Source organism: Pelobates fuscus, chromosome 3, assembly GCF_036172605.1.
Source record: "Pelobates fuscus isolate aPelFus1 chromosome 3, aPelFus1.pri, whole genome shotgun sequence".
NCBI classification, from domain to species: Eukaryota; Metazoa; Chordata; class Amphibia; order Anura; family Pelobatidae; genus Pelobates; species Pelobates fuscus.
In genome coordinates this window covers 126,417,479-126,432,766 of record NC_086319.1, presented here as the reverse complement: position 1 = coordinate 126,432,766, position 15,288 = coordinate 126,417,479, and the positions used below count along the sequence as shown (strand labels likewise).

The following is a 15,288-nucleotide window of genomic DNA, read 5'->3' as shown; positions in this document are numbered from 1 at the left end:
CCTTCTAGTAGATACTGAGCATCAGCAGGACAGCACAAAAGAAATGTATCAAATAAACATTGCAATAATGCACACCCTGCACCTATAATAGACACAGGGCAACTTAGATATAAGAGACAGCTAGAGAACCACATGAGGATTTAGACATACAAAAAGCCACAGTTCTATAACTCCCAACAGCAAACCCAGTGCCACTTAATCACAAGGTGGTGCAACTCTGAGTGTAATGGAGGCTAACCATAAATAAAATAGTTGCCAAAGAGAAGGGCAGAGTTCATATGGTCCCAGTTATGAGACTTACTATTACACCAGCACCTTCAGTGGGCACAGATACATTTATGGTCTGCATTCTTTAATTTTAATACATAACTTTCGCTAGTGGCTGCATTGCTCTTCGTTCATGAACATTTGAGAATGCACCCAGTGGCACAGATTATGCCCTATCTATTGCTTACTAGGTTCACAATTGATATTAAGACATTAATAAAGCTTTCTTCCAAAAGGGTAGAGAAGGGTATATACTAGACTTGTGCAAGGTTAAAATGTTGGCTCTTCTAAACGACTTCAGCAGCAATAAAAATAAAATAAAAATAAGTCTACATAATTTAGTTCAGTTTTTGCAACGCCAATTCTGAATTTGACTAGTATATCTCTGGATTTAAAAAAGGGAAGTAAGAGATGTAGTTACTGATTGTTATTCAAGATTTTACTAGCCCTTGTGGCGTCAGAAAATATCGATTTGATTTAAAGACAGGAGGGGAATATTATGCAATAGTCTTTCTTGAATACTGACAGCAACAAAAGGGTAAACAAATATCATATGTAGAAGAGAAAAAACATCAGTACTAACATCAGTTTCTAAATGTAGGTCTTGGGTAAAACTTGAACAATCTTTTCAAAGAGGTGAAAAGTGCATAGGGTTCCCAAATTTCAAAACTTAAAAAAAAAAAAAAAAAATGAGAAATTGACGATTGAGATGCGATGCAAAAAGGTTGAACTCAAGGGATCCCCATAAAATTTCTATCCAACAAAAAATTGTGGATCTATTTTTCAATCGCTGAAATCATGTTCAATAAGGCCAGAATGTACTTTACTTGCAGCATGATGTCTCTGAGATAAAAATGCTAAAAGTCTTTTGCAATTGTAACGGACCGTTTCGCTCAGAAGAGGATAAAAACCGTTTAGGCGATAATCCCCTTTTCCATAGACCAGCAGCTACTGCAAGCACCAATCTCCTGAACTGCAAACTGTACGAAAAGCATACAATCCGCTTACACTCCTGGCAGTCAGCATACAATCCAATTCCCCCAAAAACGAGACGACACATCGGTTTGAGGGTCGAGCAGAATCTGAGGTGCTGGCACACCCAGACTGGTTTTTATTGCAGTTGTTACAAATACAGGTCCGCCCACAGGGAGGTATAAAACAACCACTCACACATCAGTTACATCCCACATATTCCCCCCCTTATCCTGAGAGGAAACTCAATTATACATACAGTTAAAACATACATAAAGTCACCTTTTACACATAACACACAGACATTTCACATATCCCCAGATAGCTGGGATCTGAGCGCACAAAACTACCGAATAGCGCGCAGATCCTATCCACACAGTTCAATTGCCATGGAGCCGAAGTCTTTGACTACACGAATGGGCTCCATGGCATAGCTATCTGGGTTAACACATTCACATAAAGTCGGGTCCATAGTCCAAAGGCAAGAGGCGGGCAAGCAGCCCCCTCCAAGGACACGTGGCAAGGTCGGTTTCGCCACAGCAATACAGGCCAGAAGTTTTGCTTTTGTACCTCCTAACCTATTTACATATTGCACTACGGAAATGTTGTCTAGTCGCAGATGGATACAATAAGTTTTGTCTTTTGTAACCACCATTCGAGTTCCTCCCTGGTTTTTGGAGAAAGCTACATTTAATCTGAATATTTTAGATCATCTCTCAGGCTTTGTGCTTTTAAATGTTAACAGGCACATTAGTGAAGGGGGGCAGGAAAAAATGTTTGAAAAGAGGCCAAAAGAAGGCTTATGTTTCGAGCAATTGAGAAGAAATATATATTTTTTTTTCACATCTTGTATTATAACAAATTGAAAGCAAGAATAATTTTAAGTTGAAAAAAGGTGATTTATCAAAAAAATGAAAGAATAAAGCCAGTGGGCAAATAACTATCCATTCACCCCTTCCACTCTGGGAATAGCAAAGGCTTTCCCACATATCCAGTCTGTAAGGTCACTGACTGTCCTGTGGAAATAATACAGTGCCCTATCAGTGTCTTCAGAGGTAGCAGATACAGCAAAAATACTACAATGAAAGTAATTTGAAAAAAAAGAGTGAACAGCAGCAGGAGTGATTAAAAAAAAACATGATTTATGTATTTATGTAAAGGTGAGTGAACAAGGAGATGGCCACAAGCAATTCCACCAAATTTTGAAATATATTTTTCTAAAAAAGTTTTAAAAAAAAGACCTGCCTCACTAAGTGCAGACAGTGTTCACTTTTCCAGTAAACTAGACTCTCACTGTGTATATTCTGTGTACATTACTAATAGAAAAAACTTGCATATTCCAAAGCACAAGCGATGGCACAGAAGCACACAGCAAACCAAATAATCCATGTCTAAATTAATAAAATAAATAAATCACAAATCAGTAAAACAATTCTAAATCATTAAATTAAAATTAAATGTAACTGGCAGTAGCAGCTATGCAAGATTCATTTTTGTTCCTTTTTTTTTCAATTCACCAAGGTTTAGGGTTGTAGGGTTCAAATGTTCCTATCCAACCTGACACTATCCATACACCCTGCTCTGTCTAAGGGCAAGTAGTCATGGAAGAGGTAGTGCTGATGGTAGGTTGTAAGAACTACGCAGAATCAGAAACAGCACCAGTGGACCTGCTGCCTGACCTAGTACTTTCTTGATCTGCTTATTTATTTATTGCTTCATATTTTACTATTCACTCGCCTTCTACTCACTTTATTGACACAAAATTTGCAGTTTGCCTTTTTGAAGGCATTCAAAGTGATCCCAAACCTTACTTCATTAGTGCAATACATTAGAACCCACCCTTTTCAAGATGCAGATGAATTTGCATTGGTGGCAGTGGAACCTGTCGCAACGTAGCCTGTACTCTAACACTTGGTTGATAATGCTAATAAAATGTTGATGGTGATGGTACTGGTGATTTTGATAGTGGTGGTATTAATGGTAGTGGTAGCGATGGTAACATTGACAGTGAATGAGTAACTTGTGCTAGTGGTAGCAAACAAGCTAAAGAAGTGTTTTTAATTAAAGGGTTAACTTTAGGGTTGGGTAAAAAGGGGCTTAGCCTACAGGTATGTGGAATTAGAAGGGTTATTTGCAAAGAACGCACCCTCCTATGATTGAACTGCAAGACCTATTATGCAGTGTGTATCACTCAGTACTGTCCCTGCTCCTACTGCAAGATATTTCAGATGGGCAGATGGGAAGTAATCCCTTCCAGTTGCTGTCTGGCCTCACACAGAAAACCTGGAGGAGCTGGGACAGCGTTTTACACTCTGCTGCAGCTCTTTTATCAAGCATAGGAGGCTGACTAGACTTCAAAGGCTCCCAGCCTACTTAAACTAAAAGGTACATTATAAGTGTGGTGAATAGGCATACCCTACAGGCAGGTGAAGGCGGGTGCCTACTCTGCCTAAATGAGAAATCCCACCCAGTACACAGTGCTCACACACTTGCATATCATACGCTGGACTGAAAAGAACAGAAACTAAAATAAAGCGTTCAATCTCCAAACAGTTAACAAAAGAAAAATGCAAATAAATAAAAGTGTGTATATATATATATATATATATGTAATAATAACATCTATATATTGGGAAGATAGTCTCACACTAGGATCAATGACAAAATGTTAATCTCCTTGTCACGGGTTTGTGAGTCTATTGCTGTAATTCCTTCAATCCTCCACTAGTCCTAATTCCAGATGTGCTGAATATAGTGAAAGTATTCCCTTTGTGTAGAGTTTCCCCAATATAATGGCTGCAGCCAGTCATATTGGGTAAAAGCAGCAATCTGAATCTTATTAGGCCACACTCTGCTTTTTATGCAGTGCCCCTAGCATGGGGTTTCCAATACAAAATCACAGGGACTTCCTTCCCACAAGCTATTGTGCTTGAGAGATAATTAAACTCCAATTAAGCTAATTCAATTATCTCTCAAATAGGAAAACTTACATACATTGTTTACATATCTCAAAAATATATGACAACAGCATCGGAACCCCACAAAAATATATATTCCGAATAGCCCCGATATGAGCGCACAACATATCCAAAAAGCACTCAGATCGGTTTGGTAAAACAAAAGTTATAATCATGCATATATGAACTGGCTGCCTGTTAGAGTTGGTATTGTCAATTTCAAAAGGGGTTAATTGGATTGAATGGGAGGTCAGAGCTTACAACCTAAATACCTCTTTGAAGCTGGTACCAAGCAGAGCGACTCTGTAAGATGTGAAAAGTCACACATAAGTGGCCTCGAAGTCAGGTTTCAGTATAAACAAACTCTCTCATTTGCCATATATTTTGATTCCCTCTTAGATAAGGAGTCCTTTGATATGAACAAGCCTTGTGTTCCAATATCATATCCAATAGAGAAATTAATACCTATCCAAATATTAATACTCAAGCCTCATTTTTATCATATCTAGAATGGGACAAGCACAATCTTCTAATCAAGCCTAAACATGATTTGCGAACAAGGGGACCCCACATAATCTGTTTGGTAAACAAATAGAAGGGATCAATTCCATTAGAATGCAGGGAAACATTAGACGATACAAAGTATAATTAAGGGAACACGTACTAGGAGTCCCATCTCTCGGGACACTCATATTTCCCACTCACAGTTACTTCAACTGCCTCTGGCAGTAGCTATATAGCTAGTTACAGAAACAAGCTCTTAGATTAGAATCAATGACCTGGGCTACCGCCCACTCCCACACAGGTACAGCAAGGGTAAAACACACTGCACTCTCTAGCTACAGTCAAAGTGTCTGAAAAAATATTGCTTGGAAGTATGCACTTTTTTGCTGCTCCTCCTTTTTCACTTTATTGGTCAGTTGACACTTGGTCTGTGAATAAAATCAACATTTACTGTCTGTCCCGTAAATCATCTTTTTCTTGCTACCTCCTGATTTGACAGTAGATCGTATCAATATGGTTGTGCAGACCTCTTGTCCTTCATGGCAAAATAATTTGGCTATTTGCCCCAAAAAAACAGTCTCTTCTCCATTCCATCACTCTTTTTTTCTGGTGCCAGGAATGGCAATGGGAATCAAGAATATATTCAAGCATGTTCAGGCTAATGCAAGTCAGTTTCTCTGAGATTCTGGCATGTGGCAACTTGGAAATCAACAATTCCAATTGTTAAAAATTCGGCTGAATTGCAGTTTTGCCCTAAACAAATCTCCTAGTCTAGTAGAATCAGAGAAAGGGTAAAGAGAGCACAGTTACTAAACAGAAGTGGGATAACCAAAACTGTGAAATTAAGAGTCAATAGAGCAGGATAGTGAGTTACCAGAAAGTGTATGTAGATATGGATTGTCATGCAGTACATAAACCACCAGACTGGGATAGCTAAAAGACAGATGTAGGGGAGAAAGTAAGGTAATAACTATTATTTCATGCATTCTTATGTTTAATTAGGTTATTTTCAGGACAATATTTAACATTTGGATTTAAATCATGTGCCAAAAGGTAGTTGGAGACTCCTCAGGAGGCCATCTGGTAAGAGACATTACTCATCTTCTTGTACCACCTTCCTGTAATCAATATTTCTGGCAAATATTTATTTTGGATGAAAATGAAAACGAAACAGGTCACATTACAGTGGCACAATAGGACAATTGTTATCATCAGGTATCAAAGACATCGTACAGCTGACACAGAAATGTTCGAGTCCCCAAGTGTGTCGTTGCATAGGATCTTACTTTCTGCTTACTGTAAACTCAGATCAAACTCCTGAGCTAGGAAGCAAATGACTGTATCCAAAGGTCATCCAAACTACCAGTGGAACCAAAGAAAAAATTCCTATCCGATTTGTGGATAAGAGCATATTTATCAAGGTGGTGAGTAATTAGCCAACTTTTTATTCAGGACTTCTCTAGAGTAAGTGTGGCATGATGCCAGTCTGTCCCATTTTCTGAGTTCATCTACAGCATCATGTACTCTCAGTCTCTTACAACTGGGCAACTGGGCCAATAGCATTCCCATAATAAAACAAGGCGAGTAAAATACATACTTGTTTTCTAAAGTTACAGACACTAAAGTCTTGCAGCGGAGACACCCAGTACAATTGCTAAACAAGGCGATACATAATTAGGCTCCAAGCCTAAACACCTGAAGGACATTCACGTATTAACTGGCTGGCTATTTACTTTTGTATTTACACTAAGTTTCTTGCAGATTCCCATTGCTTAAATGCTGTGGTATTCATGTGACTTCATCACATAGAAGACTAAAATATGTACTTTTGTAAGCAGATTTCTTTTTGTTCAACCAATGATGCACCATATCTTAGTAATAAAAAGATAATGGTGAATGTAGGGAGCTGAAATTACATGTTATAGAACACAAAGCGTTATAAACTGTGTAAAACATTTTTATACACTAAAACCTAATTTAAACAAATATATTTCTAACTGATAAATCACACCCCATGCAACACCAAACATGTTTAGCATTAACACATCAAACTTTCCTTTTGTGAGCTGCCATCAATTAGGGGATGTATGCTATTTATTGGATTTTTTAGGTACATATAATATTGCACTATATTTTTTATGTTTTTCTTTTAGGAGTTTATATTGATTTATGTTTGGCTATAAGTATTACACAAAATTTCTTTTTGCGCACCTCTTCTTTTGTTATTTGTTTGCTGCACTGTATATTGCCAAATCGACAATATATTAAATACAAAAGGACAGAGCAGTCTGGGAATCCTGAAAACTGTGCTCTGAAACCTTCACAGGGTATTGGAACAGCGAGGGAGGCATTATTAGATCTAGCATATTATTCCTTCTGTACTGTTTTAGTGCTTAGTGAGGAATTCAGATCATACACTCCACCACCAGACCACCAGTACACTGTTATTAAGATCTCTGGACCACCAAGGGTTAATTAGTACCTTCCACTGGATCAAGAAGGAAGATAGCCTGCTCCTTGCAATGAAAGCAAGTAGGAGAGGAAATAAAAGTTTTTTCTATTTTTTTCTATTTTTTATTTTATTAGTGCAGTAAAATTAAAATAAACACTTACCACACATATCACACATAGCCTGACCTCCATTTTTGTGTTCAACTACAGTGTTCGCACTTTGAAATAAATAGGCTCTGGCTTTCTGTTTGATTTCTTACCTGGCAAATCCCAGGTAAGAAATCAAACCATTCTAAAACAGTTTGACTAAATTCGATTAGGGGCACCTGGGCACTCTTAGCACCATAACCAGTAGAGTGTACTTTAGGTTTCTAGTGCATGTTAGTACAGTTATTAATATTCCTAACAACTAGAGTACCTTTTGTTATTCATATATCCTATGGAGCTCCCCAAGCATGTGATTTTCCATGTCATCATTAGCAGCCCTGACTTTACTGGCTTAGAATTGGGCAACTGCACAAGTTCCCTCAAAACAGGAGCTCCCGCAATTGACAATCCCAGATAAGAATGTTTGAGATATCTACCAAATCTCTACTTACTAGGAGTGACTTATAGAGACAGGCATGGAACATGTGGGAGACCCGAAAACATGAAAATAATCGAACAAGGTTTATAAGAAAGACATTTTACTTAGAATCTTTTTTATCTATAATTTTTCTTATCTGTATCATGTTTACAATAAATTAACTGGCACTGGATACAATACGTACATCATAAAGGATCTCTGAAGCAAAATGTATGTGAGTTTGGAGCGGAAAGTACCGGACTGGGTCTAATCATGGCTGTTGAGATGTAATCCCCACTCCACTCACCAACATCCTTATCCCTCTCCCCCCTACCCACTTCCTTTAATGTTTGTTCAATTTATGTTACAATGATGTTAAAGACTCTGTAGCAAAGAGTTACGAATGAACAATAACATTTATGAGATATGAAACAACACTGGAACCAAATGTTCATAATGTGTATTAGGCAGATTACAAAAAAATTGTTATACCTGTGCAATTTAGATTTTTATGTAACCTCCTCATCAACCAAAAGTACAACTCGATTTAAAAAAAAATGAGGCCTAAAGCCTTCATTTAGTATTTTTGGATAAACTTTTCAAATTTTTTTTTTTTTTATTATTATTTAAATTTTTTGATGTACGATATATTTTTTAAAAAAAATCAAAATATTTTTTTTAAAAAGGTTATCCAAAATAATTAAATAATTTTAAAAGCTGATCCACAAAAATAAATTGAAGCTTAAATGTTACATCAGGTATATCAGAAAACAAGCCCAACATGAATTTCGCAATAGTTCCACACAAAAGTCACTATTATAGGCATTTCCCTCTGGGTGTGGGATGGTATAAGTTTCTTGACTGTTTCAGTTATTACAGTGTCAGCTAATATGTTTCTAAACTATTGATGATTGATACACTAGGCTAGGAAATTTTCTGCATTACAGAATCTTTCCTGTTTTTTTTTGGTTTTTTTAAGTGCACAAATTGGGTCAGCCCCATGGCAGCCCTAGTGCAGCCCCACTGGCAATCAGTTACATGACTTTTATGCTGCTGGTACGTTTCTATTTTTTTATGTGGTTAAATACAAGCAAATGCCCACAGTAACGTTCCAAAAGTAAGCGGAAAGCCTTCTCAGAACAGTAAAGGTGTTTATCTTAGTATTGGAAAAGACTACTTCACAAATCACAGATACAACTTGTACTAGAGATTTTCAATTACTCAAAAACATACTTTATCATGCTTATACTTTATTTATACATTGCTCTAATTATTATTAGAAACTTGCATGTATCTAAATATATTTTGTCTCTGGAAAACAGTAAATAGTGACAAAGATTTCCTGACATTCATAACCCACTCCTCAAAGACATTCTCAAATGAGCTTGACTCCATCAAATAGTTTATCGATATTTAAGGCACAACAATTAGAATAAACCTGATCGCACTGGAATAACCCAGCTTTTATGTTATATTAGTCTTCCTCCCGACATCACCTCTATCTATTTAAAGATGAATTTTACTTGATGTAATTTACATAATTGGATAAAACAACAATGAAAATCCCTTGTGCTAGCCTTTTTCATGAATTAAAAATTAATATTTAGCAAATTACATTATTATCCAGTTCAGAAAAGGTTGGATAAAGTTAAACTGAGAAAAACATAGTGAGGTACCTTTTCTGAAGTCTTTTTTACATACATTTTGGTGAGGTTTTTTTGGTTCTTTTTGTCTCTCTTAAAATAATGGTACCTCACTACTTAGCTTGCTGAAGTGCTTTATATCTTAAGAGAGTGTCATCTTTAATTGCAAAAAGTTCAGATTTCAGTAGAAATTGGCATCTTTATAAATTAGCGTTGCTACGCCCCCTTGATTTTCAATCAGGCAACCGGTCCTGTTACTTACTGGTAATTTAGCTCAGTGAAGCTAAACTCAAGTGACAGGAAGTTTCTTAGAGTACCTGCCTTTTAAAGACTTAATGAGCTGCATTGTGAAGTCTGTGATTGGACAGCCACAGATAGCCTGTCTGTGCTGGGGGAGAAGGGGAGGACATGCAAAGGCTGCAGACAACAGATCTGCAGCATTTGCTAGCTGTGTTTATATATACGCCCAATGAAAAAAATGCATATTTAAATGCACACATGTTTTCATTGGTGTAATATCTACAAAATAGTTTTTTTTTTTATTACAGCAGTGGAGTGTCCCCTTAAAGGGACTGTATAGGTAACCAGAGCGCCATGTCTCTGTCTGTTTAACACTGCAACTGAAAACACTGCTGTTTTGCAGGAAAGCATCTAGTCAGGAAGACAGCCACTAGAGGAACTTCCACAACTTTAACGGAGTTAAACTTGGTTGAAGCTCAAATAACTCTTATTGACAGCATTTGATTGGCACATCACTATGTTTTGCAGTGTATGTGCACTAGCCTTACCATGCTATCCTATGGGGAAGCAATGGATTGGCTGAGATCATCATAATCAATGATTTCAGATAGGGAGGTGGTGCGCCATTATGAAGACCAGCAAACCATGGGATGTATGCAAGTTAAATTTACATGCAAATAATAAGGGCAACACTAAAGCATTATGAATACATATTATGTTGGCATTGGGTCTTACCAAACTATTAAAAGTAAATACAAATGCACAATTTTAAAAGTCTAGTATTTAAACCACCCATTTGGCTTGATAGACTTTTTTTTGGTATTTTTAGTGTGCAAGGTCATGTGTGTTTTTTTTTATATTTATTTATTTATCTGCCTGTCTATCTATAATTTTATCTGCCAAGTTATTATATCTATACATGGCTATTTACCTGCAAATTTGGGGATCAATAAGCACCACCTAGCTTTAAAGTGTTTCTGTAGCATTATGTGAAAAATAATACAAGTACATTTCTGACCTAAATACTTGCATTAACTTTTACATTTTAGAAATCAAGTCCATAAAAGACAAATCACCATTTCATCAAAACCCAACAGTGTACAAAGGTCCAATTCATTGTCTGACTTCAATCATAAAGCAAGATGGATTTGTTGGCATGTATCGTGGTGCGGGTGCAATGATTCTAAGGGATGTTCCTGGTTATTGCTTGTACTTTATTCCCTATACATACCTATGCGAATGGTTAACTGAAGATTGTCATACAGCACCTAGTGCATCAAGTGTGTGGATAGCAGGTGGAATTGCAGGTTAGTAAAATACCTTTCTTAATTACTTGCTGTAGTTCATCACGCATTGCAAATATTACAAAGCACAAAAAACAGGCTGCACTGAACACTGTGTATATAAAATCCTATAAAACAATCCTTTGGAAGACTCTGGCTTGGAATCGTCCATGCATCAGTTGGTGATGAGGATATATAACAAAACAGAAAATAACCAATAATAGTGCAGATAGTCAAATACTTAGTGTAGGACACACAACAAGGATGTGTGGGATCACATTTGCATTTGTTAGAGCTATAGACCAGTTCTGAGTAAAACAGCGTACTGCGGTATAAGTTCTACTGCTGAATATGTAGCTTTTTAGGGGTAAGTCTCACAACATCCAGATTAATGTAAATAAAATGAAACATAAAAAGCAAACAATCGTGCTTACTGCGAAACACCAAAAACAGGTAAAAATATAAATAGTAATCTACTCACATTTAGTAGAGCAGTAAAACCGCTCAAGAGATAGCGCTTGGGTGATATGATCCCCACCAAGGATATAATGTTGAGTAGATTCACCTGAAGGCAATCCTTGTCAAGGATTGGATGAAGAATAGGGTAGATACTTCAGGAGTTTTAAAAGTAACAGGAACAATACAAAAAAACAAGTTAAAAGCAAACTCAGCACCAGCATGTTATTAAATTTGCTTGTGCTGCGCAGAACAAATACAGGGCCTTTTTCTCATGCTAAAGCTCTTTAGCAGGGCTCTGCGCATTTAACCAACATGCTCACTTTGAGAGGGGGCATGCTTGTCATTAGTGATCACAAAACACACCCTCTCTGGCCCCACCTCCTTCGCAGGGGGCTGCTGTGACTGAAAAATGCCCAGGCTGAATTTTTTTCCCAGTCTGGCCCTGATGGCAGCTAATGATGTGGCCTTGATGAGATCCTTCACAGAATAAAGATGCATCTATGTAGAGTTAATGCTTCTTTGTTTGCTTTTCCACAAATCACTGGGATACAGTCAACTCAAATACATTGGGGTACCTGCAGCTGCAGCATTTTTGTTCAGCCATTGAACTAAAGATCTTGTTCGGAAAACCTGATCGTGCCTCCATTCACTCCCAGGCACTATGTAGGTGCCTAAGTAGCCCTCATAGGATCCAGTACTGCATCATTCATTTTTTCATCTTTTTTTTTTTAGTAACATTGTCTCCATACTTTCCTTTTTATTTTTGTAGCTGCCTTTTGATAGAATAGCTAACAAACATGCTTACATACACAGGAAATCGTCAAGCTGCCCTGCAAATTTTTTGCAAAACTAAGATTTATGTTGTATAAAAATGCAATTAACAGCGCTCTTAAATTATGATTAAGTGTGGTGTGGCAGATAGCAAGCAAGGATCAATTTATAGTGTATATTTTATTATATTTTTACTATTATTTTGAAGGAGCTATTTCCTGGGGCACTGCTACACCAATGGATGTAGTGAAAAGTCGGCTTCAAGCAGATGGTGTACATTCTGAAAAATACAAAGGAGTGACAGACTGTATTGTGCAATGTTACAATAAGGAAGGCCTTAAAGTAAGTAGACATATTACTATTTTTTATAATTCTGTCATTGCTCTGAATTTACTATGCTTTACAGAACTCTTTGTCAAAATGTTGCACTATTTGTTTGTGACGTAATGTAATGATTTCACAATAGAGACCCAATAAAAAAAACAAAAGAGTAGGTGTGTGCTTTCCTTTCTCTCTAGCTCATAAACAAGAATCAGATAGAGCTCCTATACAGTGTATGCTGCAGCGGTACGCCTGCTTCTCCTGCACCTGTTGAGCTATTATTTGGGGGCTATAGTAAAATGTTCCTGCCCACAAGAAAATTGGTATTAAAAACACAATATGTAGTGACTTTAAGATATTTGTTTAACTTTGAAATAGAAGTGCTAGAAATCTATCTACAGTGCCTTGCAAAATTATTCACCCCCCTTGACTTTTTACCTATTTTGTTACATTACAGCCTTAAGTTACATACATAGTTACATAGTTACATAGTTAGATAGCTGAAAAGAGACTTGCGTCCATCAAGTTCAGCCTTCCTCACACCTGTTTTTTGCTGTTGATCCAAAAGAGAAAAAAAAAAAAAACCCAGTTTGAAGCACAATTTTGCAACAAGCTAGGACAAAAAATTCCTTATTGACCCCAGAATGGCAGTCAGATTTATCCTTGAATCAAGCAGTTATTACCCTACATTGAAAGATTATATCCTTGAATATTCTGTCTTTGCAAGTATGCATCTAGTAGCTGTTTGAACATCTGTATGGACTCTGATAAAACCACTTCTTCAGGCAGAGAATTCCACATCCTGATTGTTCTTACAGTAAAAAAACCTTTCCTTTGCCTTAGACGAAATCTTCTTTCTTCCAGTCTAAACGCATGGCCTCGTGTCCTATGTAAAGTCCGGTTTGTGAATAGATTTCCACACAATGGTTTGTATTTGCCCCCGAATATATTTGTATAATGTTATCATATCCCCTCTCAGGCGACGTTTTTCTAAACTAAATAGGTTTAAATTTGTTAACCTTTCTTCATAGCTGATATGTTCCATTCCTTTTATTAATTTTGTAGCCCGCCTCTGCACTTTTTCTAGTGCCATGATATCCTTCTTTAGAACAGGTGCCCAAAATTGCACAGCATATTCAATATGTGGTCTTACCAGTGATTTATAGAGAGGCAAAATTATATTCTCGTCCCGAGAATGAATGCCCTTTTTCATGCATGACAATACCTTACTGGCCTTGGCCACTGCTGATTGACATTGCACATTGTTGCATAGTTTGTTGTCTATAACAATTCCCAAGTCCTTTTCGTGTGTTGTTATCCCTAATTTGCTTCCATTAAGGGTATACGTTGCTTGTGTATTCTTTACGCCGAAGTGCATAACTTTGCATTTTTCAACATTAAATTTCATCTGCCATTTGAGTGCCCAGTCCTCCAGTCTATCTAAATCCTTCTGCAGCAAAGTAATATCTTGCTCACATTGTATTATTTTACAAAGTTTTGTGTCATCTGCAAACACTGAAACATGACTTTCAATGCTGTCTTCAAGATCATTTATAAAAATGTTAAATAGAAGGGGTCCCAGAACAGACCCCTGAGGGACACCACTTGCCACCTCTGTCCAGCTTGAAAATTTACCATTAACGACAACTCTTTGTATTCTGTTTTTAAGCCAATGTTCTACCCAAGAACAAGCATTTTCATCGAGACCGATTTCCTTGAGTTTGAACACTAATCTTTTGTGTGGAACTGTATCAAATGCCTTGGCAAAATCCAAATAGATCACATCCACTGCAACACCCTGATCTATACTTCTACTTACTTCTTCGTAGAACGCAATCAAGTTAGTTTGACATGACCTGTGCTTCATAAAACCGTGTTGATTTTTGCTGATAACCATATTCTTCTCAAGGAATTCTTGAATATTATCCCTTAATAACCTTTCAAATATTTTACCAGCCACAGAAGTTAAGCTCACAGGTCTATAATTTCCAGGCAAGGATTTTGAACCCTTTTTGAATATAGGAACCACATCTGCCTTCCTCCAATCCTCTGGAACACTTCCTGAAAGAAAAGAATTTTGAAAGATTAAAAACAGAGGTTCACTTATTTCTACACTTAGTTCCTTAAGTACACGTGGATGGATACCGTCAGGCCCTGGAGCTTTGTTTATATTAACTTTCTTTAGTTGCTGCAGCACATTGTCTTGAGTTAACCAATTACAATTATTCTGCAAGTTTTTAGTAGCAATCATTTGCACATCTATTGCCATGGGTTCTTCTTTAATATATACGGAGGAGAAATAGTTATTTAGAATTCCTGCCAAGTTCATTGTTTTATTAATCTAAATTTTATGTGATGGATCAGAACACAAAGTCTAAGTTGGTAAAGTGAAATGAGAAAAATATATACATAAAACTATTTTATAGAAATAGAAAACAGAAAATTGGCATGTGCGTATGTATTCACCCCCTTTGTTATGAAGCCCTTAAAAAGCTCTGGTGCAACGAATTACCTTCAGAAGTCACATAATTAGTGAAATGATGTCCACCTGTGTCACATGATCTGTCATTACATATACACACCTTTTTGAAAGGCCCAAGAGGCTGCAACACCTAAGCAAGAGGCATCACTAACCAAACACTGCCATGAAGACCAAGGAACTCTCCAAACAAGTAAGGGACAATGTTGTTGAGATGTACAAGTCAGTGTTGGGTTATAAAAAAATATCCAAATCTTTGATGATCCCCAGGAGCACCATCAAATCTATCATAACCAAATGGAAAGAACATGGCACAAAAGCAAACCTGCCAAGAGACGACTGCCAACAAAAACTCACGGACTGGGCAAGAAGGGCA

At 37.0% G+C, this 15,288-nt stretch overlaps 1 protein-coding gene across 6 annotated transcripts in view; it reads left to right on the top strand.

Annotated features, from left to right (window-relative positions):
* Positions 1-15,288, top strand: part of SLC25A48 (solute carrier family 25 member 48) — a 91,989-nt gene that overhangs the window by 75,388 nt on the left and 1,313 nt on the right. For all 6 annotated transcript variants that reach the window (XM_063447457.1, XM_063447456.1, XM_063447454.1 and 3 more), the window contains 2 exons: positions 10,649-10,906; positions 12,321-12,454. In XM_063447457.1, the coding sequence (XP_063303527.1) occupies positions 10,649-10,906; positions 12,321-12,454 (392 nt within the window). The remainder of the gene's footprint in view (positions 1-10,648; positions 10,907-12,320; positions 12,455-15,288) is intronic.